Source organism: Acinonyx jubatus, chromosome A3, assembly GCF_027475565.1.
Source record: "Acinonyx jubatus isolate Ajub_Pintada_27869175 chromosome A3, VMU_Ajub_asm_v1.0, whole genome shotgun sequence".
Classification (NCBI taxonomy): Eukaryota; Metazoa; Chordata; class Mammalia; order Carnivora; family Felidae; genus Acinonyx; species Acinonyx jubatus.
This window is the reverse complement of record NC_069388.1, coordinates 79,193,465-79,218,420: the sequence shown is the minus strand read 5'-3', so window position 1 is coordinate 79,218,420 and position 24,956 is coordinate 79,193,465. Positions and strand designations below refer to the sequence as shown.

At 34.5% G+C, this 24,956-nt stretch overlaps 1 protein-coding gene across 14 annotated transcripts in view; it reads right to left on the bottom strand.

Moving 5' to 3' along the window:
- Positions 1-24,956, bottom strand: part of EHBP1 (EH domain binding protein 1) — a 357,708-nt gene that overhangs the window by 85,485 nt on the left and 247,267 nt on the right. For all 14 annotated transcript variants that reach the window (XM_027072361.2, XM_027072364.2, XM_053200656.1 and 11 more), the window contains 4 exons: positions 16,657-16,835; positions 15,273-15,321; positions 10,344-11,246; positions 1,581-1,724 (listed from right to left, as the gene is read on the bottom strand). In XM_027072361.2, coding sequence (XP_026928162.1) covers positions 1,581-1,724; positions 10,344-11,246; positions 15,273-15,321; positions 16,657-16,835 — 1,275 coding nt within the window. The remainder of the gene's footprint in view (positions 1-1,580; positions 1,725-10,343; positions 11,247-15,272; positions 15,322-16,656; positions 16,836-24,956) is intronic.

Genomic DNA, 24,956 nt, shown 5'->3' with positions numbered 1-24,956 from the left:
TGGAAGCAATCAAGATGTCCTTCAGTAGGTGAAGGGATAAATAAACTGTGGTACATCCGGACAATGAGATATTACTCAGCACTAAAAAAGAAATGGTCTTTAAAGCCATGAAAAACACGGAAAAACCTTAAATGCATTACACTAGGTAAATGAAGCCAATCAGAAAATGCTATACACTGCATGATTCCAACTATGACATTCTGCAAAAGGCAAAATTATGGGGACAGTAAAATTATCAGGTTTCCAGGGGTTGGGAGTGTTGGAAGGGATAAGTAGGTGTAACAGAATATTCTTATGGCAGTGAAAATACTCTATGATACCATAATGATGGATACATGTCATTACACATTTGTCCAAATTCATAGAATGTAGAATACAAGAGAGAATCATAATGTAAAGTATGGACTTTGGGTGATTATGATGTAGGTTTGGTTCATCAGTTCAGTGTAGGTTTATCAGTTCTAACAAATGTATCACTCTGGTGTGGGATGTTGTTAAGAGGAGAGGATATGCATGTGTAGATGCAGGGTGTATATGGGAAATCTCTGTACCTTCCCCCAAATTCTGCTGTGAACCTAAAACTGCTCTAAAAAAATAAAATCTTAATTAAAAAAAAAAAAAAAAGAACATGTAATTTTGTGTATGTGAGTTTGATGGTAAGGGAGGCTATCATAGTTTTCAGATTCATGAAGACATTCCTGTCCCCTTAAATTTAAGGGCTTCTATTACCATATATTCATTATCACTTGTGAAGCACTACACAAAAACATGTATAAAAATGTGGTTTAACATAGGCATGGCACTATATGATAGAAAAGAGCACTGATTCTGTAGTCTGAAAATGCTCAAGTTCAAATCCTGGATTCATCATTTACTAACTTTGTTAACCTGTACAAATTACCTTACCTATGACCCCAGTTTTCTTATGCAGAAAGTAGTTTGAACATCTACTTCATGGGGTTAAGTAAAATACAAATTATGTAAAACATCCATTACAATAATGATGCCTGCTCTTCAATAAATGGAAGGCATCATTAGTATATTCTAATATTTCCAAAAAAAAGTAACTTCCATAGATAAAATCCAATCTTAAACAAAGTACAATTAAATTACACGGTGTAAATTAAGAAAAAATAGGTCATTCATTTATGTAGAAATTATATCCCCAAATCTTACTTTTTCTCATAGCTAACACTGCTGTGTAGGAGAAATTACAACATGTTCTTCCAAGTATGAATTTATCAGTTCAGTAAATGTACCAAGTACCCTCCATATACAAAGTCTGGAAAAATGATTTTGCAAGAACAATCTGATGGTTTCCAGAGGGGAGGTGGTGGCAGGGATGGGTGAAATAGGTGATGGGGGTTAAGGAGTGTGTGTGTCATGATCAACACCAAGTGATGTATGGAATTGTTGAATTACTCTATTGTACACTTGAGCTAATATAGTACTGTATATTAACTAACTGGAATTAAAATAAAAATCTAAAAAATGACTTAGCAAAAAATATAAATAAATTACTCCCTTCACCCCCATGATTGCAATTAACAATTTATGGCTTTTTAACCAATGTTCCTCACATCACTTAGCTGCCTGTTGCAGAGTGGTGTGGCTGCGTTGGTATTCTGCTTATTTCCTGCCTTTAAAGCTGCATCTCTTCTTGCTTGCTCAAGCAGAACTCTTGCTCTTTCTTTAAGTTCTTCTTGTCTGGATAACATTCGATGCTTAAAAGCAAAAATACAGAATTAGAAGCTCAAAAAAAAAAAAAAAAAGAAAACCCACCACATAATCTATATTTGTAAACTAATCAATGGTTATATTATCTGTCAAAATAATAGAGATCAGAAATAAGATTGTAATTTTACAAGATTGCTTACAGAAAATATTAATTTTAGCTAGAAACTGTAGAAAGCCTTGACATTTAGGAAATATATCTTCTTTTTTGTTTAAAGTTTATTTGTTGAGAGAGAGAGAGAGAGTGAGAGTGCACGTGAGCAGGGGAAGGGCACAGAGAGGTAGAGAAAGAGAATCTCAAGCACTGACAGTGCGGAGCCCGAGGGAGGAACGAACTACCGAATTCAGAGATCACGACCTGAGCCAAAGTTGGACACTTAACCAACTGAGCCACCCAGGTGCCCCTGGAAATATAACTTTACTGCCTAAAACTGGATTATGTTTAATTACGTTTTTATTAGAACATATTCCCATAAAGCATAAGGTCCATATGTATATTATATACATTCTTCATATTTGTTAATCATAGTATAATCTGGCAGACATTTTAAAAAATTATATTTCTTACACTCTTATAGGACTGATAACAAGGTGTCTTCCAAATTTGTATGTTTAAAGATATTAAGTATCTGTGACAATAATCCTTTAAATTCTTGACAATTAACATTTACAGAAAATTCAAAACTATCATATTATGTTTTTTAAAAAAAAGTAAAACTGGTTTTCTCCAGTGCTCACTTTCCTTACAATAAGACAATTAACCATATCAGAATTGGAAGAATGTTTTCCTGGATTAATTTGTAATCTTACAATATATTTATGGGTAACAACAGGTAACGACCACTAAAGGAAATCGGTCCTTAAATGAGGACATTAATTCAAAGCACAAATATCCATGTTTATAGTTCAAATTCCTTTTTCTCCCCAAAAGTAGTCAACATCTGGCTTTAAATTTTTTTTTTGTAATGTTTATTTATGTTTGAGAGAGACAGAGTGTGAGTGTGGGAGGGACAGAGAAAGAGGGAGACACAGAATCCGAAGCAGGCTCCAGGCTCTGAGTTGTCAGCAAAGAGCCTGATGCAGAGCTCGAACTCATGAACTGCAAGATCACGACCTGAGATGAAGTCAAACGCTTAACCGACTGAGCCACCCAGGGGCCCCAAGCAACTTCTGACTTTAGATTACTATTGGTCTGATATTTAATTTCTTTTACTTCCCTTTCATTGCATAGTTTTTGTTCAATCATAAGTAGCATTTATGGTCAAGGAAAAGGTAATAAACAGTAAACATATTTATTTGTTATAGTGTGAAACTTTAAAAAAAATATTAAATCATTTTTTGGTCTCTGAGATATTTATGTTTTAATATAACATTTTTAAGCACTTTTCTGTAAACTTAAGGAAAGATTTTTTTTTAAGTATCCAGTTCAGTGGTTTTTACTATATTCACAAGGTTGTGAACCATCAACACTATCTAATTCCAGAACATTTTCATCACCCAAGGTTTTAAGAGGATTAAACAAAAATTCTTCACCTAATAGATATAATTGAAATGTATAAGTGATAATGATAGATTTTTTGTCATGTTGATAGGACATAATAGAATAGAACTGGTCATTGCAGTTGAACTGGTTACAAATCAACACTTTCTAAAAACAGACAAGATTAATTAAATAAACACTGAATCTGCAATCAAGACATGAGTTTGTTAATCCTTCTTCCACTAATAATAAGCAATGTAACATTGAACAGGTCACTTAAAAGCTATGCTGTATTCCATTACATGATATTTAAGAACCCTCAAGTCAGGAAGACCTTGGTTCAAACACTAGATATGTCACTTAATTGTGGATATAAAAGTTACTCAATCTCTCTAAGCCTCAGTTTCCTCACTTATAAAATGGGGATGAAAACAGACAACCTCTCACAAGGATATTATAAAGATTAAGTGAAACAGAGTAATGTACAGAGCACTAGATAAATGTTAACTATTATTATATATTTAAAAAGCTCTCAACTGCCTCTTAGTTGTTTTTTTTTTAATTTTTCTAAATGTTTTTATTTATTTTTTAGACAGAGACAGAGCATGAGCAGGGGAGGGGCAGAGAGAAAGGGAGACACAGAATCTGAAGCAGGCTCCAGGCTCTAAGCTGTCAGCACAGAGCCTGATGCGGGGCTCGAACTCACAGACTGTGAGATCATGATGTGAGCTGAAGTCAGACGCTTAAGCAACTGAGCCACCCAGGCCTCCCTTGTCTCTTAGTTTTTTAATGTTTATTTTTGAGAAGTGGGGGAGGGACAGAGAGAGAGGAGAGAGAGAATTCAAAACAGGCTCTGCACTGTCAGCACAGAGCCAGATGCAGGACTTGAACTCACAAACCATGAGGTCATGACCTAAGCCAAAGTTGGTGAAATGTTGAACTTCAGGTCAGGTCATGATCTTGCGGTTCATGATTTTGAGCCCCACGTCAGGCTCTGTGCTGACAGCTCAGAGCCCAGAGCCTGCTTCAGATTTAAGAGGAGATCATCTTTAAAATCCCAACAGCCCTAAAACTGGTGATTAGAATACATCATCTTTAAGATCCTATATTGGCTCTAAATTCTGTGAGTATACAGACCTTTAGGGATTCCAGTTAGCTACACAGAAAGCGAAAGACTGCTTTGGTACAAGACCATACAGAAACAAACTTTTTCTGATTATAAATGTAATTCATATTTCTTAGAAAAATTTTAGAAAGTACATAAAAGTAAAAATAAAAAAATTCAGAGGCATCATATTCCCTGATTTCAAACTATATCACAAAGCTATATATAGTAATCACAACAGTATGGTATTGGCCAAAAAAAAAAAAAAAAAAAAAAAAGACACACAGATCAATAAAAAAAAAAATAGAGACCACAGAAATAAACCCAAGTATATAGGGTCAATTAATTTATGACAAAGGAGCCAAAAATATACTGGGAAAAGACAGTCCAATAAATCATGTGGAGAGAACTGGACAGCCACATGCAACAGAATGAAACAGGATGCCTATCTTACACTACTCACAAAAATTGATTCAAAATGGATTAAAGACTTGATAAGATCCAAAACCATAAAACTAGAAGAAAACACAGGTGGTAAACTCCTTGACAATGGTCTTAGTGATGATTTTTTTTGCATTTGGTAACAAAAGCAAAGGCAACAAAGGCAAAAATAAACAAATGTGACTACATCAAACTAAAAGTTTCTGCACAGTTAAGGAAACCATCCACAAAATGAAAAGGCAATGTACTAAATGGGAGAAAATATTTGCAAATCATGTATCTGAGAGGGGGTTAATAATCCAAAATATATAAAGGACTCATATAACTCAATAGCAATGCAATTAAAAAATGGACAGAAGACTTCAATAGACAAATTTTTGGGAAACCAAAAAAGACATACAAATGGTCACAGATACATGAAAATGCATGCACATCACTAATTATCAAAGAAATGCAAATTAAAACCACAATGAGATATTACCTTACAACTGTTAGAATGGCTATTATCAAAAGATAAGGAATAATAAGTGTTGGTGAGGATGTGGAGAAGACAGAACCCTTATGCACGGTTGGTAGGGATATAAATTGGTGTAGCCACTGTGGAAAACGGGATGGAGATTCTTCAAAAAATTAGAAATAGAACTACCTTATGATCTGGAAATTCCACTTCTGGGTGTTTATCCAAATAAAATAAAAACACTAACTCGAAAACACATATGCATCCCTATGTTCAATGCAGCATTATTTATATTAGCCAAGATACAGAAACAACCTAAGTGCTCACTGATGAATGAGTAGATAAGGAAATTGTTCACACACACACACACACACACACACACACACACGCACACACACACACAGTGGCATATTATGCAGCCATAAAAAAGAACAAAATCTTACTACTTGTGACAATATGCATGGATCCTGAGGGCATTATGCTAAGTGAAATAAGTCAGCAGACAAAGACAAATACAATATTATCTTACTAGTATGTGGAATCTGAAAACAAAACAAAGCCCCCCAAAACCCAAAACACCAAGCTCACAGATATAGAGACCAATTGGTAGTTGCCCGAGGCTGGGGATAGAATGTGGACAAAATAGGTGAAGGGGGTCAAAAGGTACAAAATTTCAGTTATAAAATAAATAGGTCATGGGGATATAACGTATGGCATGGTGACTATAGTTAGTAATACTGTATCGCATATATGAAAGTTTTTAAGGGAGTAGATCTTAAATGTTCTTGTCACAAGAAAAAAAATTTTTTGTAACTACATATGGTGATGGATATTAACTAGGCTTATTGTGGTGATCCTTTCACAATGTATACAAACATCAAACAATTGTACACCTGAAACTAATGTAATATTATATAACAGCTATATCTCAATAAAAAACTAATTTAAAAAATCAGGGCAACTGGGTGGCTCAGTTGGTTAAGTGTCTGACTTTGGCTCAGGTCATGATCTCACAGTTCTTGAGTTCGAACCCTGCATTAGGCTCTTTGCTATCAGCGCAGAGCCCACTTCAGGTCCTCTGTCTCTCTCTCTGTCCCTCCCCTGCTCGTGCACATGCTCTCGCTCTCCCTCTCTCTCAAAAATAAATTTTAAAAAATAATAAAATAAAAAATAAAGTAGGTGCCGGGGTGACTCAGTTGGTTAACTGTCAACTCTTGATTTTGGCTCATATCATGATCGCATAGTCATGAGATTGAGCCCTGTGCCTAGCATGGAGCCCACTTAAGATTCTCTCTCTCCTTCTCCCTCTGCCCCTCTCTCACTCGCATTCTCTCTCTCTCAAAAATAAAATAAAACAAAACAAAACAAAATAAAATAAAATAAAATAAAATAGAATAAAGATTATTAGTAATCCTGGCACCCAAAGATAATCACTACAGAATCATGCTTTTTTAACTTAACATTCCATTGTGAGCATATTCTCATGTAAATATTTTAAAAAATATTTGTAAACACAATTTAAAACTGTTTACCTAGCATTCGAATAATGCAGATGCATCATACTTTATTTAACTCGTCTTAAGGTATTTAGGTTGTTTGTAATTTTTCACTATCAAGAACAATGTTTTTATACACATCTTTTTAAAAAATTTTTTTTTCAACATTTATTTATCTTTTGGGACAGAGAGAGACAGAGCATGAACGGGGAAGGGGCAGAGAGAGAGGGAGACACAGAATCAGAAACAGGCTCCAGGCTCTGAGCCATCAGCCCTCTGAGCCATCAGCCCAGAGCCCGACGCGGGGCTCGAACTGACGGACCGCGAGATCGTGACCTGGCTGAAGTCGGACGCTTAACCGACTGCGCCACCCAGGCGCCCCTATACACATCTTTATAAACTCTTATACACAGTTCTGATTAACCTATGGAAAATAAGCGCTGCAGGTAGAATCTAATGAGATAAACATTTTTTTTTAATTTTTTTTTTCAACGTTTATTTATTTTTGGGACAGAGAGAGACAGAGCATGAACGGGGGAGGGGCAGAGAGAGAGGGAGACACAGAATCAGAAACAGGCTCCAGGCTCTGAGCCATCAGCCCAGAGCCTGACGCGGGGCTCGAACTCATGGACCGCGAGATCGTGACCTGGCTGAAGTCCGACACTTAACCGACTGCGCCACCCAGGCGCCCCGTGATAAACATTTTTAAGGAACTTGATGTACGTTGCTAAACTGTCCTTCAGTAAGGTTGACTGCTTTACATCTGGCTGATTATCTTTACTGCTATTATGGTCAAATATGAAGAGATATTATGAGTATCTAGTTTAGCATAGACTTTAGAGTCAGAAAAGGTTGGTTTTAAATTCAAATTTTAACACTTATTAAATGATCTTAGGCAACTCTGTAAACTCCATTTTCCCCACATATTAAGTAGAATTTAACCACTTACCTCATGGGTTATAAAGTTTGAGAGATATGTATAAGGTATATAAAGGTCAAGCACTCAAATGAGCAACATTATGACTTTAAGTCTGTATAGCCAAATTGATCAGATTTTCTCTAATGTAATGCCATTAGGTACTAGATGTACTATTATTTTATGAACTACTAAGAAAGAACAAACATTGTCAAACTCTAACATACTATCTATTATAAGTAACATATTGATTTCAGAGAAAATGTAAAAAAGATGCTTATCTTAGAATTGATGTAGTATGTAAAAAACCCCAGATTTTTAAGAAATTTGACCAATTTCAAAACCCTGTTAAAATAGCACAATTTTAAAAACCTATGAAATATTAGCAATCATATTACAATTTTTTTTGTGTCAGGCAGTACTTCTGATAAAAAAAACAAAAACAAAAAACACCTTTAACTTTACCCTAAACAAAATTCTGACCATTTAACCAATGGTCAGTTGATAAACAAATATATATGGGGTCATAAATAGATGTCGCCTCCATCATCCTGTGGATTTATTGTACATCATTTAAACCTTCTGAACAGCATCACAGCATGATAGAGTTTAAGAGCTAAAAGGGCTCTTAGAGATTATTTCATTTAATATATGTGGAAAATATGATTAAAAGAATTTAAATGGCTAGTTAACATGTCACACTGGTAATTATTAGCAGAGCCAAGATGAGAACCTAGGTGTACAGATTCCAAGTCCAGAGTGTTTTTAATTTTAAACATTAATTTCTAGGTTTAATTAATATATTTACCTTAAAAATCTGGGTTATAAGAAAATTCTGTATTGGGTAATACTTAGAACTTAGGTTACTAAATTCTGCAGTTATTAACCACTAGATGTTTACTGATTATCTGCTATGTAGGGACACTCTGATGTCTTGAAAGTCTTTTTGTCCTAAAAGTTAAAGTACTTAGAATTTATGATTTGTAATTTTTGATTTGGAGAACAGGGGCTTGCTTTGTTAGCTACTATTATTTCTTTGATTCAAAGATGTGCATTTTTCCTTAACATCTCTGATAACTTAAAATTGATGGCATCTTATAATCTTTGTTAGCCAGATGGTAGTCAGGACAGCCATCAATGCCTACACACACATGTGCTTGATATTTTGGGTGGCATGACTGCAATTCCTTGATGTTTCAGTTAACAAATACTTAAATAGTATCTGAAAAATGGAATATAATTCCAGGTTATTGTCCAAAAATCTTATTTTGGGGACTTCTCATAAGGTCAAGAAAATGCAATTATCAATCAGTATTACTGAGAAGAAAACCCCAGAGAAAACTGTAGAGGACTGCTGTATTCAAAAGTTTCAAACTTTGGTTTTAGAATTACTTTCATGCGCTCAAAAATTATTGAGGATCTCAAAAAGCTTTCATTTATGTGTTATATTTATTTATATGTAGCATTTAAATTAAAACTGAGAAATGTTAAAAATATTTATATATTAATTTAGAAATAACTGTAATGAACCTATTAGATGTTAACACATTGTAACAAAAAATACTTAAAAAAAAATAAGCGAGAATGGCATTATTTTAGTTTTTAGAAATCTCTTTAATAGCCGGTTTGATAGCAGGCAGCTGGATTCTCTTCCCTACTTTTGTATTCAATCTTTTGAGATATTGCAAATCACTTAGCCTCCAGAAAACGTCACTGTACACTTGTGAGAAAGCGAAAGTGAAAAGGTAAATGTTCTATTATTATTAGGAAAAGAGTTTCAACTTTGGGGGCTCTCTGAAAGAGGGTAGAAGAATTCCAGGGTCCCCAGATCATACTTAGAGAAGCACCACTATAACATTATGCTTTTGATGGCACAGAGGATAATACTGTGTGGCAAAACAGGAACACCAAAAACTCCAAATCAAAAAGTGATACACAAGAGTTGGATTCTAAATTCTAATTCTAAGTCAGTTATATCTTAACCAATTTATTTTGCTTAAATTCTTTTTTATGTATACATAAGAGGGTTATATGATGAAAAAAATCCATGCTTGAATAAGTTTAAAAGAATTCATTCAATAGGTATAAAATAAAAATTCTATGTGATAAGAAAACCATTTATCATGTTTTTCTGGCAATGTTTTCCTTTCTTTTTGGTACATAAAATAATGGTATATCTTATAATTGATGGTGCCAGAGATTCAATTAAATACAGTAAATATTGTAAGGTCAAATCTGCATCATATTCCTCTCATGGGGAGAAATTCGGATGTTACTGGAATTTTTAACCACAAGTAACAGTGGGACTGAAGATATCAATTACAATGCAACTAAAATATCTGAAGAAAATACTTTAAATGGGAAATATTTAACTTAGCATTACATATTTTCAGAATGATATTCCTAATAAATGGAATAGTGAAATATCTTTGACTTATTCTTATAGTGAAATGTTCTGTTTTTATAGATAAATAATATTTTGATTTGAAAAGGTAATATTCTTTATCCTTCAATCTTCAAATTTGGATTTATTTCTAGGCTTAAAATATTATATCATAAACTTTAAATGAAGTTCAGGTATATTTTAGGTTTTTATATAATGGGAAATTACCTCTACCTTTACTCAGTTGTAGTATTTTAAAGTGGTCTGTAAATACAAAAAAATAGAATAATTATTTACTAAATATAGGTAATCATCATTCTAACTCACTTACCTGGACTGTTTTTGTGGAATGATCTGCATGATTGAAAGTGGTTCTATCAGCATCTGGATCAGACTCTGTCTGCCTTAGGGAAGTACGTTTTTTCTTTGTAAGGTCTGCATCTCTGTTGTATGAGTATCCAAGTTTGGAAGTGGGAGATAAACTTGGTTTTTTGATAGGTGATTCAGGATCCGATCTGCATTCTAAGGGTCTGGAATTCTCTAATTTTTCCTTCTCCAAGTTATTACTGATGTCTAGAGTCTGAAGCTTTTGTTCCTCTGTCTCCTCACAAATAAAGGGTGGAGACACATCCTTCTTCTTATCACTAACGTGTAAGTCACTTAATTCTAAAGTCTCTGCTTTCAGGAGTCTCTTCTTGCCTAACAAAACTTGTGCGTGGATTGAATCTGTATTGTAACATATTCCAGGGTCATCGGATCCTGAAGTCCTTCCAGAGCTCTGCTGGGACTTTTGGGGTTCTGTGTCACTTTTAGTCCTGCGACAGTAAGGGGAGGATGTGCTTGGACTAAGATGATCGTCAGGAGTCTGATGTTCACTTTCTGACTCTCCAACCCCACTATCATTTACAAATACAGAGTCATCTTGCGACAAGAAGTCTACTGCTCCGCTGGTAGGCTGCTGTATTTCAGGCTCCCGTTTCAGATCACTAAGTTCTGCATAGAATTTTTCCTGATCAACAGAACTATTTGTATCTGTTTCATAGTTTCCAACTTTATATGTGCTTTTACTGCTGTTCTCCTCTATCTGGACAACATTCAGTTCTTGGCCACTGAAATGTGCCCTGATTTGATAAAGATAAGTCATAACAGTCAGTTTGTCAGGAATTGCTAATAAAACCATATCAGAAGGTTCCAACAACCGGGAAATTCCTATGCTGGCAAATCCATCATATGCCTTTAAAGAAAGGAAAAACAAAGATATATTGAATAGTTCAAACAATCCACTCATTTTAAAAACAGCAAAAGGACAGATATTAACTAGATATACTGTGGTGATCATTTTACAATATATTGAATCATTATGTTATGTACCTGTAACTAATGTAATGTTATATGTCAATTATGCTTTAATAATAAAGTTGTAAAAATAAAGCTTAGTTACCATAAGAAAAAGCAAATTTTTAAAGAATTTTGTTGTTGTTGTTGTTGTTGTTGGAGGGTATATTACATTAGTAACATTAGTGCTACATGAAATAACAAAATTTCATGCCCAAAATTTGTAAAGGTGGGATAGATGCAAGAAAAAAGAAGTTTCTTAATTGATAACAATTGAAATGTTCCCCAATAAATGAGTAAAAATGAGAATTAAAACAAAAAAAACCCTTAGAATAATTTTTTATAAGGAACTAAGGTATAAAGAAATAATAATCAATCTGGAGCTTTATCATTCCCATCAATCTCTCTTTACCATGATCATGTAAATGCAGTGATTCGTGAAGAAAAAGTAGAGCTAGATATCCCCAAAGAAGGAAATCCTAGATTACCTGGTATAAAATATAAGTAAGTACTATTTAAGCCTAAGAACATAGTAACATTTTTAAATGCCCAATTAGGACTGATTTTCATAAGGAGAAGAGTGATTGCATTTTCACTTCATCCATTTTGGAAAGAATGAAATGTTTTGAGTAGTACAACCTAGTTGAGAATGTGAGGTTGCATTGTATTATTTTTGTTAGCCTTTAAAATGACTGTGGCACATCAGGTTTTTCTAGTTTTGAAGAATCAAAGCTGTTTCTCAATTTACAATTAATTATTACTATCCTGAACTAACCCTTGAAAACAGCACTGTGTTGCTAGGAAGTATTAAAAATATGCCTAAAGGTTCAGATATACTCTTGGAAAAAGTAAGGACCCTCTAGTTGTACTCTCACTTTGGAATATAAAATGTCTAGTCTTTGTAACAACCTAGATGTAGGATCATAACTCAAAGTTTTTCTTAAAATAAAGGTTAACAAATTATGTAACAATTTAGAAGGAATTAGTCTTTTGCACTTACATGTTAAAGAGCATTTCTACCTTTGAATTTAATCCTCATCTCAAAGTCTTCCTGGAGTTTAATAAATGTTGTGGAATAAGTAAGAAAGAAAATGAAAAATAAATTGCAATATTAAAACCTCTTCAATTTTCACAGCACTATGTTTCATAATATAGGTACCTCAAAATATTTACTCAAGAGAATGGCTCAGTTGGTGTGCATGTTTAGGCCTGTTTGTTATTTTACATGTTTTAGGAAAATTAAAGTCATTTTCCTCCTCATGTGTCTTGACAACTTGATTGACAGACATCAATTGCAGACCATCACGAAAAGCACCACAGGCAGTATTCTAAACATTTCCCAATTATCTAAAACACTGACATACTGGTTAAGATCATATGTCACAGGTAAATACCTTTTTTATTCAGTACTTTTTACAGACCTGGGAAAATGATTAGCTTCCTTGTGGGGAATCTCCTGCTGGTGTTTTGCTTTATGTAGCAATTCACTTTATGCACACTAACTGCACTAAAAAAACCATTTAAAAACAAACTGGGTTTCTTGTAAGCGAGGTCAAGACTTTATAAAGGAATCTTCCCCTAGGTTAACCTCTTTTGCTGTGGTCAATCACCTGTCTTTTCAGCTGTTTATGTGAGGACGAAAAAAAAGAGGTCTTTCAAAGAAAATGGCCGTATTCATTCCTAGATGTTATTTAATTGGTAAGGAGGAGTCATTGCCAGTTATGTTATGCATCTGCATGGAACTTAAGACACATGCATTGTTTCTTAGGCTGCTTTAAGTCCAATCAAGGGCAGATGAGGTTATCGGGAAGAATTGTGTGAAGCCAGAAATAAATCTGCAGGTAGCAGCTGATACTCAATGTAGATACCAGGTAGGAAGTTGCAAAGTGATGAAAAGCAAAGATTGTATGACAATTATTTATTCAATTGTGCAATGAATAGGACCATCTAAATTAAAATCCTTTCAAAAAGCCATGATTATCTACCCTAGAAGATCTAATTGAGAAAAAACGTAATAGGATATTCTTCTCTATGTAGTAATATGTAAACCCAAGGTATGCTCATCATTATTAAGTTCCTGAAAAAATAATGTAAAGAAGTGTGACCTAAACCTTAAGGCAAATCTCCATACTCTTAAAAATACATAGCCAGGTAAAATCAACAATGTTTCCTTTTCAAAATTTCAAACATTAATTTAAAAGCTTCACTTTACAAAAATAATAATGCTCTATTTTATGCTCTTATCTGCATTTAAATTAGCTTAGTATTTTATTCAAATGCAAAAAAATGCAGGCATAGAACTATCATACAAGCTCTCCAAAATTATACAAGAAATAATTCACAAGAATGACTTACTCTGTAGCATACCTACCACAGATGTGATTTCTATAAGGAAAAACACACTGATATTTTAAGATTACCTTTTTTGGTGGCATATTTCAATTAAAAAACCTAACAGTTTTAAAATGTATTTCTCTAGGGCCATCATCAGGCATTTGTAAAGGTTTTTTTAATGACAATACAAATTTTTGGGTTTAGAGGGCAATAAAAGTAAAAAATTGTTGAATTAAATTCTCATCTGTTAACTGAATTTCTATCAAGATTCCATTTATGGACTTTTTAACACTCATTGGTGGTTTTAATTATTTAATTTAAAGTAGACTGAAAACTTTAGACCAGAGGTTATTAATCACTTTGTCCTATGAATCCTTTTGGCAATACACCCTTTTCAGAATAATGCTGTATGTTTATAAAATACATAGGATTACAGAAGAAACCAGTTATATGAAAAATAAAACCATAAAAATATTAGTAAGACTGAATTTGAGAAACAGCAATACGTATACTTCTGGTGAATGTATTAACTGTAATTGTGAAGAAGTGATGAGCTTAAAAGATATGTGAAGGTATTACAACTGCAACTGCAAGGTGATATCAAAATATCTGAGATTCTTAAGGTGATAAAGTCTTAGGCATGGCTAATGCTAAAGTGGTGTGTTGCCAAAATTCATAATGAAAGGAAATGCTAAATTTCACTTAAAGAATTAAGAAAATAAAATACATTTTCCCCCTAGTCATGTTCAAGAACCCCCTGAATTCTGTCCATAGCTCCCACATTAAGAACTCCTATTCTAAGACAACAATGTATTTCATTAACTTTTCAGCTGAAGAATTCAATTCAGTATAAAAAACAATGAGTACCTACTGTGTGTTGAGTTAGTGCTTCCCTCCTTTCTCATGTCACAGTGCACATACATGTTATAATATTGTACTGTGCACTGGGGTAAATAGTTAAGTTAGCCTGCAACCACAGTCAGCTAGCCCAGCAGCCTCTGGGCAACTCAGCCCCACATAGCTACCCTGACGGCCAAAAGAATCAATATCCCCCTGCACAGTAATTAGGAAGCTCTGCCCTCAGTATGCTAATTAATTATGTGGAAAAACTATACAGTTTACCAGAAAGTGAAAAAAAAACAAAAATAAAAACCAAAACCCAATGTTCATATCTTTTTGCTTCTAGGAACATATGCTTGCTTTCTTGCATACCTGCCCTCATTCCCTCCCAACATATTTTTCTAAACTCATAATCATTTATGGTACAAGAGCATTGAGTGCACTTTTTAAAAGCTAAATCTCGAATAAAAACAGTATGCTTTAACAAATATTTAACAGTGAATGAAGTCCATACATGTATTAAAATTTGATGCCAGTCTGGCACTTGTGATCTTTAATAGCCATGACAACCTAGGGTAAGACAACCTAGAGTAAACTATGCATCCTAATTTGCACTGCAAGAAGCAGACTATCTTCTTTCTGTGAGCTGCAGTTATGACCTTACAACACAACCTCACTTTTCCTAAATCAATAAAAGCTGCAGAAGAGCCAAACTGGAAACTATGTATTTTTTTTCCTTGGCAATTCTTACCTTTTTGTTGTTCTCTTTAATATCTTGAGGATTCAGAGACTTGTAGTCACTGGGGAAGAAAAAGGCACCGTAGGTACATACAGTATTTGATAAAAACAGCTGCTTAAAAAGAAACTTGAATCTAAAAATTTGACATTCAATAATACCAAAGAGTAACTAGCAATTTCACAGCAGTTCAATCAACCAAACTAATAGTGTGGAAAAGTAAGTAAGTAAGTAAGTAAGTAAGTAAGTAAGTAAGCAAATGAATGAATGAATGAATGAATGAATATAGTGATTACATGTTTCATTGCCTGAAGCTTTCCATCTAAAAGAAAAGTTAAGGCAGGGCACCAGAGACCCGTCTTAACAACCAAATTTACCATGAGGTAATCCCTTGTTGTCAATGTACAAAGAGCTATGGGCTAATATGTCTCATCTCATTTTAACAGTAACACAATTTTCATAATAATTAAAAAAAATTTTTTTAATGTTTATTTATTTTAGAGACAGAGAGACAAAGCACAAGTGGGGAGGGACAGAGAGAGCCAGAGACAGAATCTGAAGCAGGCTTCAGGCTCTGAGCTGTCAGCTCAGAGCCTGATGTGGGGCTCAAACCCATGAACCATGAGATCATGACCTGAGCCGAAGTCGGACACTCAACCGACTGAGCCACCCAGGTGCCCCTCATAATAATTTAAAGTCAGTTATTTGTATGAGATTAAGAAGAAAAAACTTTTTTTTTTTTTTTAAGAGAAGATAGGTTTTAGGCATCAAGAAGGGAGAACTTTTCTTTTTGGCACCCATTTCTTTTCTCAAAAAGCAAAAGGTGTGAATAATAAGGAAAACAAAGTCAACTGTTTCAGGACATGCGTTAATGAAATTATTTATGTTTGGGGTGCCTGGGTGGCTGAGTCGGTTAAGCATCCAACTCTTTTTTTTTTTTTTTAATTTTTTTTATTTGACGTTTATTTATTTTTGAGACATAGAGAGACAGAGCATGAACAGGGGAGGGTCAGAGAGAGAGGGAGACACAGAATCTGAAACAGGCTCCAGGCTCCAAGCTGTCAGCACAGAGCCCGATGCGGGGCTCGAACTCACGGAGTGTGAGATCATGACCTGAGCCGAAGTCGGTCGCCCAACCGACTGAGCCACCCAGGCGCCCCAAGCATCCAACTCTTGATTTCAGCTCAGGTCATGATCTCACAGTTCATGAGTCTAGGCCCCACATTGGGTTCTGCACTGACATTGCGGAGCCTGCTTGGGATTCTCCCTCTCCCTCTCTGTGCACATGGGCACACAAAAGCATAAATAAATAAACTTAAAAAAAGAGAAGTTATTTAGGTTTTTAAAGAAACTATTATTTACAAAACAATTTATAGGGAATGGAAAATGTTCTACTTACATTAAATCTGGTCTAAAGTGGTGTAATATTGCACAAAAAGATAAACCGTTTCTCCATGATGTAGTAAAATTGGTGATTTTCACTCCCCGGTAGTTTTTTGTAACTTCTTTACACCATACAAGCAATGACTGACTAGCATTTGGCTTTCGCCCCAAAACAGGACTTGGTATAGGACTTGGCTAGAAAAAAAGAAAAAGAGAAAAACATTAAAATAATTTAATGAAAGATGAAAATTAACATTAATTGACCTAAGTAGATCATTTAAACCCTTTGATGTCAGTTTAGGTCCTTCAAAAATGTCAATTCAAGACAAATGAAACCTCCAAGAAGGAGACATGAATCTTAAGTTATTATCTTCAGTTTTAGCCTATGGCATTTGCCTGACAAGGATGTAGATATGCAAGATTTTAAACTCATACATAAGAACAAGCCAAGAGCTACAATGATGGAAACATTATATTGAAGTATTTAAATACTTAAGTCTGAATATCTGTGTAACTCTTATACCCTAAAAAATTTTCCTCAAATACAATCATGGATAAATATAGTTCCTTTTTGACTAGATTAAAAATAATGTATTTTGAAATCTAACTGTAGCACAAATTGTTAGCAGTGGAAAGACCAAGATCCTATTAAGTTTTTTTAAATACAGTAATCATATTTTTGATAGCACAATGGTAATCATACTCAAACATATTTCTTATATAAATTTTATGATGGCAAAACAGATTTAGAGTTATTAGCAACAGTCAGGTATTGGTAGCAACAGCACACAACAGTGTGTGATTTGGATTTGCTCAAAATATCTTCTAATTATCACTGATAGTTACTTTTGTAGGTCAGTTAGGGGTGTGTGTGTGTGTGTGTGTGTGTGTGTGTGTGTGTGGCTAAATCTTAAGCATATACTTGGTTTTTCCCTTGTTTATATATTTAAAACAATGATGACAAAAAAAAACTACATAAGATTTTTATCCTAAACTTTTATTTTTCTTAAAACCATGTCACTTTCTTTTACTGAATAAAAACAACATTTTGTGATAGTAATTGTAAGGCTGGTACAATTGAAAACCATAAAGAAAACTACAATAGGCTTCTGGACTTTAAATTTTGCTATCAGTTAAGAGTGCTGATGATAAACATAAAATAGGGCCCTCTAAAATAAGGTGAAAGGAGGATTATTATTTACCCCTAATATCACTTAAGTTTAACATGCAAACCATTCTCGCTACAAAGCTTACTTAAGAAAGACCAATGATGCCCCCACTTGACAAAAGCATGTTAGTGCCAAAAAATTAAAATCATCGACTCCAAATTAAGATTATACATTCACTGCTCCTGTGAAAAGACTAAGAAACACCAAGGATATAATTTCTTATTTTTATTATATTTTTATTAACTGCCATATTAACAAATTCTTATATAAAGCAACCTTACAAAGGGCTGTTCATTAAGTAATCACCCATACAAAGTAAATGTGGAAAAATACACAAGCCAAAAAATTCAATAAATTTAGGTTCAATTCTACTTATTATGAAGAAGTAGGTAAAAATGGAATTCCTAATGTAATAAAGTATTTACTTTAGAATAAATAATAGTTCTTTTAATAACGTCAATTTGACATGTATAAAAATGAATATTAAATATCTTTTTATCTAATGGTGACTTTGCACTGTGATTTTCAAATAGTTCTAGTCACTTAACCTGGAAATAGAGTGGAGAATGGTCCATGGATGAGGTAGGGGGATCAATGAACTGGGTACAAACACATTTTTTTTCTTAGATTTCCTATTATTTAAAGGATTGTCTTTATTAAAATGTTTTTCTGTATCAAATTATACTACTAAGACATTGATTCAATTACAGCTTGAGTAATAGGTACATGGGCCAGATAATCTGCAAATGTCATTGCAATGATTCATTCCAATCATCATTAGCACGTAGACAGGTAATGTACAAAAGTCATTATCCTTATGTTACAATCCAGAGTGGCTTTCTGTAAGAATTAGGGAAAACACACAATGTCATTATGATTATAAATATATCCTTGTTTCTAAGAAGGCTCAATATGAAAAGGCTAGAAGAACTAAGCTAAACTTTGGATTTACCCTAACACAACAAAATCCTTGAATTAAACATATCTTACAGATGCTTGCTGCACTACCAAGAAAAAGAAGTCATATGTAATTGAAGAAACTTTGATGAAATTACAAGCCCTATAACTTGTCATATTGGCTGCAGAGAAATAAAACTGAAGTAGAAGCACTGTACAATAAATCATCCACTTTAGAATGGCTGATCTTTCATCTAATATTTTGCAGAGGGTTACAAATAAATAAGCAGTTAAATAATTTCAAAGCTTTCAGGATATGAATGAATGTCATTTCTTGTTTCTTGCTATAGCTGGCTCCTGATGTGGCAGGTTAATTTATTTCTCTGTCTCTGTTTCCTCATCTACAAAATGGGGATTGTAATGGTACCTAGTGTACATAGTGTCATTATAGTAAGAGGACTGCCTCTCCCTCCTCCCACCCGTTATTGTTCATTACCACTCTCTCCCTTGATTATTCTGAACCATATCAACCTCTTTTCTGTTCCTTGGATATCCAAGACATGGTCCACCTTTGCATCTTTGTACAGATTGTTCCATTTGCCTGGACGTTCTCCTGTCAGATATCTGCATGATTAACTCCAATGCAACCATTTTCATTATGCCTGTTATGACAACCCTATTTAATAATGCAACCCATCTCCATCATTCAACCTCAACCCCACACTCCTGACTACCTTACCTTGCTCTGTTTTTTCAATAGTACTTACCATCCTATGGTCCATATACTTTATTTTGGTTATTACCAAAATATGCTTATTGGTCATGCTTACTGCTTATTACTTTGTCCATTCTCACTAAATATAAGGTCTGTGAAGACAGGGGTCTATGTTTGTTTCATTAACTTATCCTAAGAGTCAGCAGGCACTCAATAAATGCTGCTAAATAAACAGATGCAGGCAAAACACTTGGCAAAATGTATGCCACATAGAAACAACTCCATAAATGTTAATTACAACTATTATTACTACTACCAATACATTATCAGCACTTGAATTCCTATTTTTGAGGGTCTTTTGGAAACTTAAAAGGCCATGAATTCTTCAAGATTAGTGAAAAATATTTTTGCAAACAAAACTTTAGCTGGGAGATAATCTTGATACTTTATGTACAAAATGGAGCACTTGGAATTCTTGGCAATGTATCTACTTTTATGAGTTTGGTGAAAAAAGCAGCTCTGAGTGACTTTAATTTAATGCTATCCAAAGAAAGGAAAACACCAAAATCTGGCCATTAATGGTAGAACCAAACTATCAGATGCTGGAACAACTCTTTTTAAAAGTTCTTTATTTATGCAGTGACCAGATGTATGAGAAGACATCTTTATTTAACATACTGGGAAAGTAAACCACAGATATTACAGTTATATTTGTTATGTACAAGAGAGGAGATTTCTAAAAGCCATTCTTATAACTTTATGATCAGATTAATCAGAATCTGACTGATTTTGAAGAACTGATCTGCTTCATTAGGTGATCCTTCCATTTCTCTCTAAATCAAGCTACTATATGGATGCAATGGTACCAATCTCAGCTTAACTAAGAACTACAGATAGATGCCAATCATCATGATTATAGAGCCAATTTGAAGACATTACCGTGGAGAGGAAATAGGACTTGAAACCGTTGTTTCACTTAATAGTTCTGTGTTCTAGTATAGATAATTTTAATGCATTGTGTCTGTTAACATAGCATTTTACATATTAAAGATAATAAGGCCACCTAGTTACTCTTGCTATCAATGGCAAGAGGATTGCTTTCAGAAAACCTAGTCAAATAACTTGTTACAAAATTTCCTAAATTTTAATAGCTGTAAGAAATTTCAATTCCATTTTTTCTGCTCTACCCCTCTCACTATAGTTACTTTCTCTTTGCTCTTTCCTCTTCTTCCACTGATACAAGCACATATATATTCCTCTAGGTATTGCTCTAAATAGTTTTTTCTCTTTCCACACTTTGAGCTGATTCACTCCCAGGATTTCAACTATCACTTCCATGCAGATGATTCCCAAATATACATTTATAGTTCAAACTATCTCAAGTTGACATTTCCAGCTGGCCGTCCTTCCTGCCATATAAAATTCAAACTCAATATGTTCAAAACCATAATTATAATCTTTCCTTACAACCTGCTTCGTTTTCATTATGTTTACAAATGATACTGCTATTGTCCCAATTATCTAGACTTTTAATCTCAGAATCAGCTTTGACATCTTCCTTCTCCTATCATCCCTTATTAATATAAGTTAATTCATGGGAAATTTTGATCCTATTGCTATAACCTATCTTCTTTTGTCTAGCTATTGCAAAATCTTGCTAATAGGTCTTCTGTCTTTCAAAATTCCCCTTTTTTGATTCATTGCCATAGCAACAAACTTCTTAAAGCACAGGTCAAAGTATCTAATGACTGTTAAACACACAAAATGACATCAAAATACTTTTGAGAAGTGAATCCCAAATCTCTTTCAATGTATCTACTCTCCAGGATGATTAACTATTCTCTAGAATCACTATGCTCTCCTCCCTAGTCCCAGCTCCCCTACTTCCTGTCTTTGATCACACAGATTGTCACCTCACTTTGGAGTATCTTCTGTCTCAAGTACAACTGCTACAATTCCACTTTACCTTCAAGATTATTGCACAAAAGGGGCACCAGGGTGGCTCAGTCAGTTAAGTGTCTGACTCTTAATTTTGGCTCAGGTCATGATCTCCCAGTTCGTGAGTTCAAGCCCCACGTCAGGCTCTGTGCTGACAGTGCGGAGCCTGCTTGGGATTCTCTCTCTCCCTCTTTCTCTGCCCCTCCCTGGCTTGTGCTTTCCCTCTCTCTCAAAATAAATAAGTAAACTTTAAAAATATGTTTTTTTTAAAAAAAGATTATTGCACATGAAATCTCTCCAACTCCAGTCAACAGGAATTTTCAATATTCCTTTGACTCTCATAGAGAATTTTTCTTACAATATGTTATTTCTTCCCTCTACAAAAAGACTTAATTTTTCATTAATCCATACAGTATATTCTGAGCATTTACTATGTCCCACAGGCAATGTTAAAACCTTTACATGGATTAGCTCACTTAATCTTCACAACTTCTTTGAGTTAAGTGCTATTATTCCCAATTTCAGTTGAGGAAACTTAAGTCACACAGCTAAAAAGTAAAGGAGTTAGGATCTATACCAAGGTGTTCCCACTCCAGAGCCTGTGCTCTTATCCAACATGCATTTCACATTTCAAGATAATGCAGCTTTAGGACCTCAGCAGAAACTGTAAGTTTCTTGAGACTAGTAGTTGCCTTAGTTTACTTCTTACCTTTTTCAGAGCTTAGTGACTGACTGCCCAGTGTATATTAAGTTAATTGATTCTAAAAAGGCAATTGATCCAAAAATTTTAAGCTTTAGGAGTACTTAGTTGATAAAACCCTTTGTCCATTGTTTGGATTTTATTTACTTATTTAAAAAAAAATTTTTTTTATGTTGGGGCGCCTGGGTGGCTCACTTGGTTAAGCATCCGACTTGGGCTCAGGTCATGATCTCGCGGTTTGTGGGTTCGAGCCCCGCATCAGCTCAGAGCCTGTTTCAGATTCTGTGTCTCCCTCGCCCTCTGCCCCTCCCCCACTTGCGCTCTGTCTCCATCTCAAAAATTTAAAAACATTAAAAAAAATTAAAAAAAATTATGTTTGCTTATTTTTGAGACAGAGAGAGAGAGAGAGAGAGAGAGAGAGCGAGCACAAGCGAGGGAGAGGCAGAGAGAGAAGGAGACACAGAATCCGAAGCAGGCTCTAGGCTCTGAGCTGTCTGCACAGAGCCTGATGCTGGGCTGGAACCCACAGACCGTGAGATCATGACTTAAGCTGAAGTCGGACACTCAACCGACTGAGCGACCCAGGCGCCCGCCCCTCTTTGGATTTTAGAGTATTGTTAGAAGTAGAACTAGAAGTAGAACTGTCAGTCCACAGCAGTGAAATATATACTACTATTGCTAAAATTGTAGGACATTTTTGTCTCCCTATTGCTGATTCTGGGAGTCTTCCCCCAATTATTACAAATTTTCAAAAACAATTGAGGAAACTGTGGATAAACCTTACAATTTGGGGAGCACAAAACAAAAGCAGTGGTGAGAACAATAACACTTGTATTTGCACCGTTAATTCTTCTTCAAAGTGTTTCATTTAAATAACTTCATTTTATTCTCATAGAGAAACTGAGGTATTATTTTACTCCTAGACAATCTGAAAGATTATGCTGTAATTAAATTAATATTGGGAGGAACTTGTGCTTATATTAAAGGACTACCATCTGAACACAATTTTTGGTTGCTGGTTTTTGTTTTTTTTTAGTTTATTTATTTTTGACAGTGTGAGCATGAGCTGGGGAGGGGCAGAGAGAGAGGGAGACACAGAATCCGAAGCAGGCTCCAGGCTCCAAGCTGTCAGCACAGACCCTGATGCGGGGCTCGAACTCACAAACTATGAGATCATGACCTGGGCCAAAGTCGGACGCCCAACTGACTGAGCCACCCAGGTGCCCCAACTGTTTTTTTTTTTTTAAGTTTATTTATTTATTTTTGAGACAGAGAGCAAGAGTGTGAGTGGGGGAAGGGCAGAGAGAGAGGGAGACAGAGAATCTCAAGTAGGCTCTTGAGTTGTCAACCAAGAGCCTGACGTGGGCCTCAAACTCAAGAATAGTGAAATCATGACCTGAGTTGAAATCAAGAATTGGACCCTTAACCAACTGAGCCACCCAGGCGACCCTGAACACAATTTTTAAAAAGCTGAACAAAATGTTAGAAAACATTCTAAGATACATCAAACAACTATCCTCAAATCAAGATCTTGGACAGACTAGGTAACTGGAGAGTGAGCAAAGCTCTCACAGCTGCTTTTGTAATGGTTGCTCTGAAAGAGTGAACTGAGGGGCAGAGCTGCACTTTTGGTAGACTCCCAAATAGCAATACGCACCCCTTAACCCTCAAAAGTAGAAAAAATAAAATAGAATGGGAACAAAAAATAGTGAAATTGGAAATACGCATACAATACAAAGGATCAACAAAGCCAAAAGTTGCTTCTTTGAAATGACAAAATCAAACCTCTGATATGACTGAACAAGAAAAAAAAAAAAAAAAGAAGAAAGCAAATTCCTAGAAAAGTATAGCTAGAAGAGACAGAAAGCCTGGATAGTTCTTGTTGCTATTGAAGAAACTGAATTTGTAATTGAAATCCTTCCTATAAACAAAATTTCAGGTGGTTTTATTGATAAGTTCCACCAAACATTCAAGGAAGAAATATGTCCAACATTACACTTATTCTTCCAGAGAATAGGAAAAATGAGTTTATTCTCCAACTCATTTCATGATCCTAGCAAACCCTGATACCAAAACTCAATAGAAAAAGACAAAATTACAGGAAAACCTGTCATGAATATAGAGGCAAAAGTGTTAATAAAAATATTAGCATGTTGAACCTAGCAATTTATAAATTGAACAAACTGGACAATGAACCAAGGAATGCACATTTGACTTAACATTAGCAAATCTATTGAGGTAACTTGCCAAATTAACAGGATAGGGGAAATTGTGTAGATATAATCATCTAAATAGATACAGAAAAACATTTAACAAAATGTAATGTCCATTTATATTCTATAAAATAGTCCTAGCAAATTGATAGTAACAAGATTCCTTAACTTGTAGAATCTTCAGCAACTATCTCAATGATGCAATATTTAAGATTTTTCCTTTGAGAGTGGGGATCTACCACCACTTTTATTTACCACTGTTTTGGAGGTCTTAGCTAGTTTTAAGGCCAGGAAAAGATATAATGTTGTAAATATTGGAAAAGAATCAAAATGGTAAAAGTGACATTATTTGCAAATAATATAATTAAGTACATAGAAAATCCAAAAGAACCTATAGATAATTTATTAGGATGAATATGAGAATTTAAGGAGGTTGCTGTGTACAAAAAACAATGTACAAAACTAACTGCATTCCTATACACCAACAAAAGCAGTTAGAAATTAAAAATTTTAAGACCATTCACAGTGGCATAAAAAAATTACTAAGGAAGAAATCTACAAATAATGTGCATGAGTGTAACTAAAAAACTATCAAGCTTTACTGTGAGAAAATACAGGAATCTTAAAGAGATAAAGAAATATACCATATCCATGGATTAGAAGACACAATTTATAAAGACACCA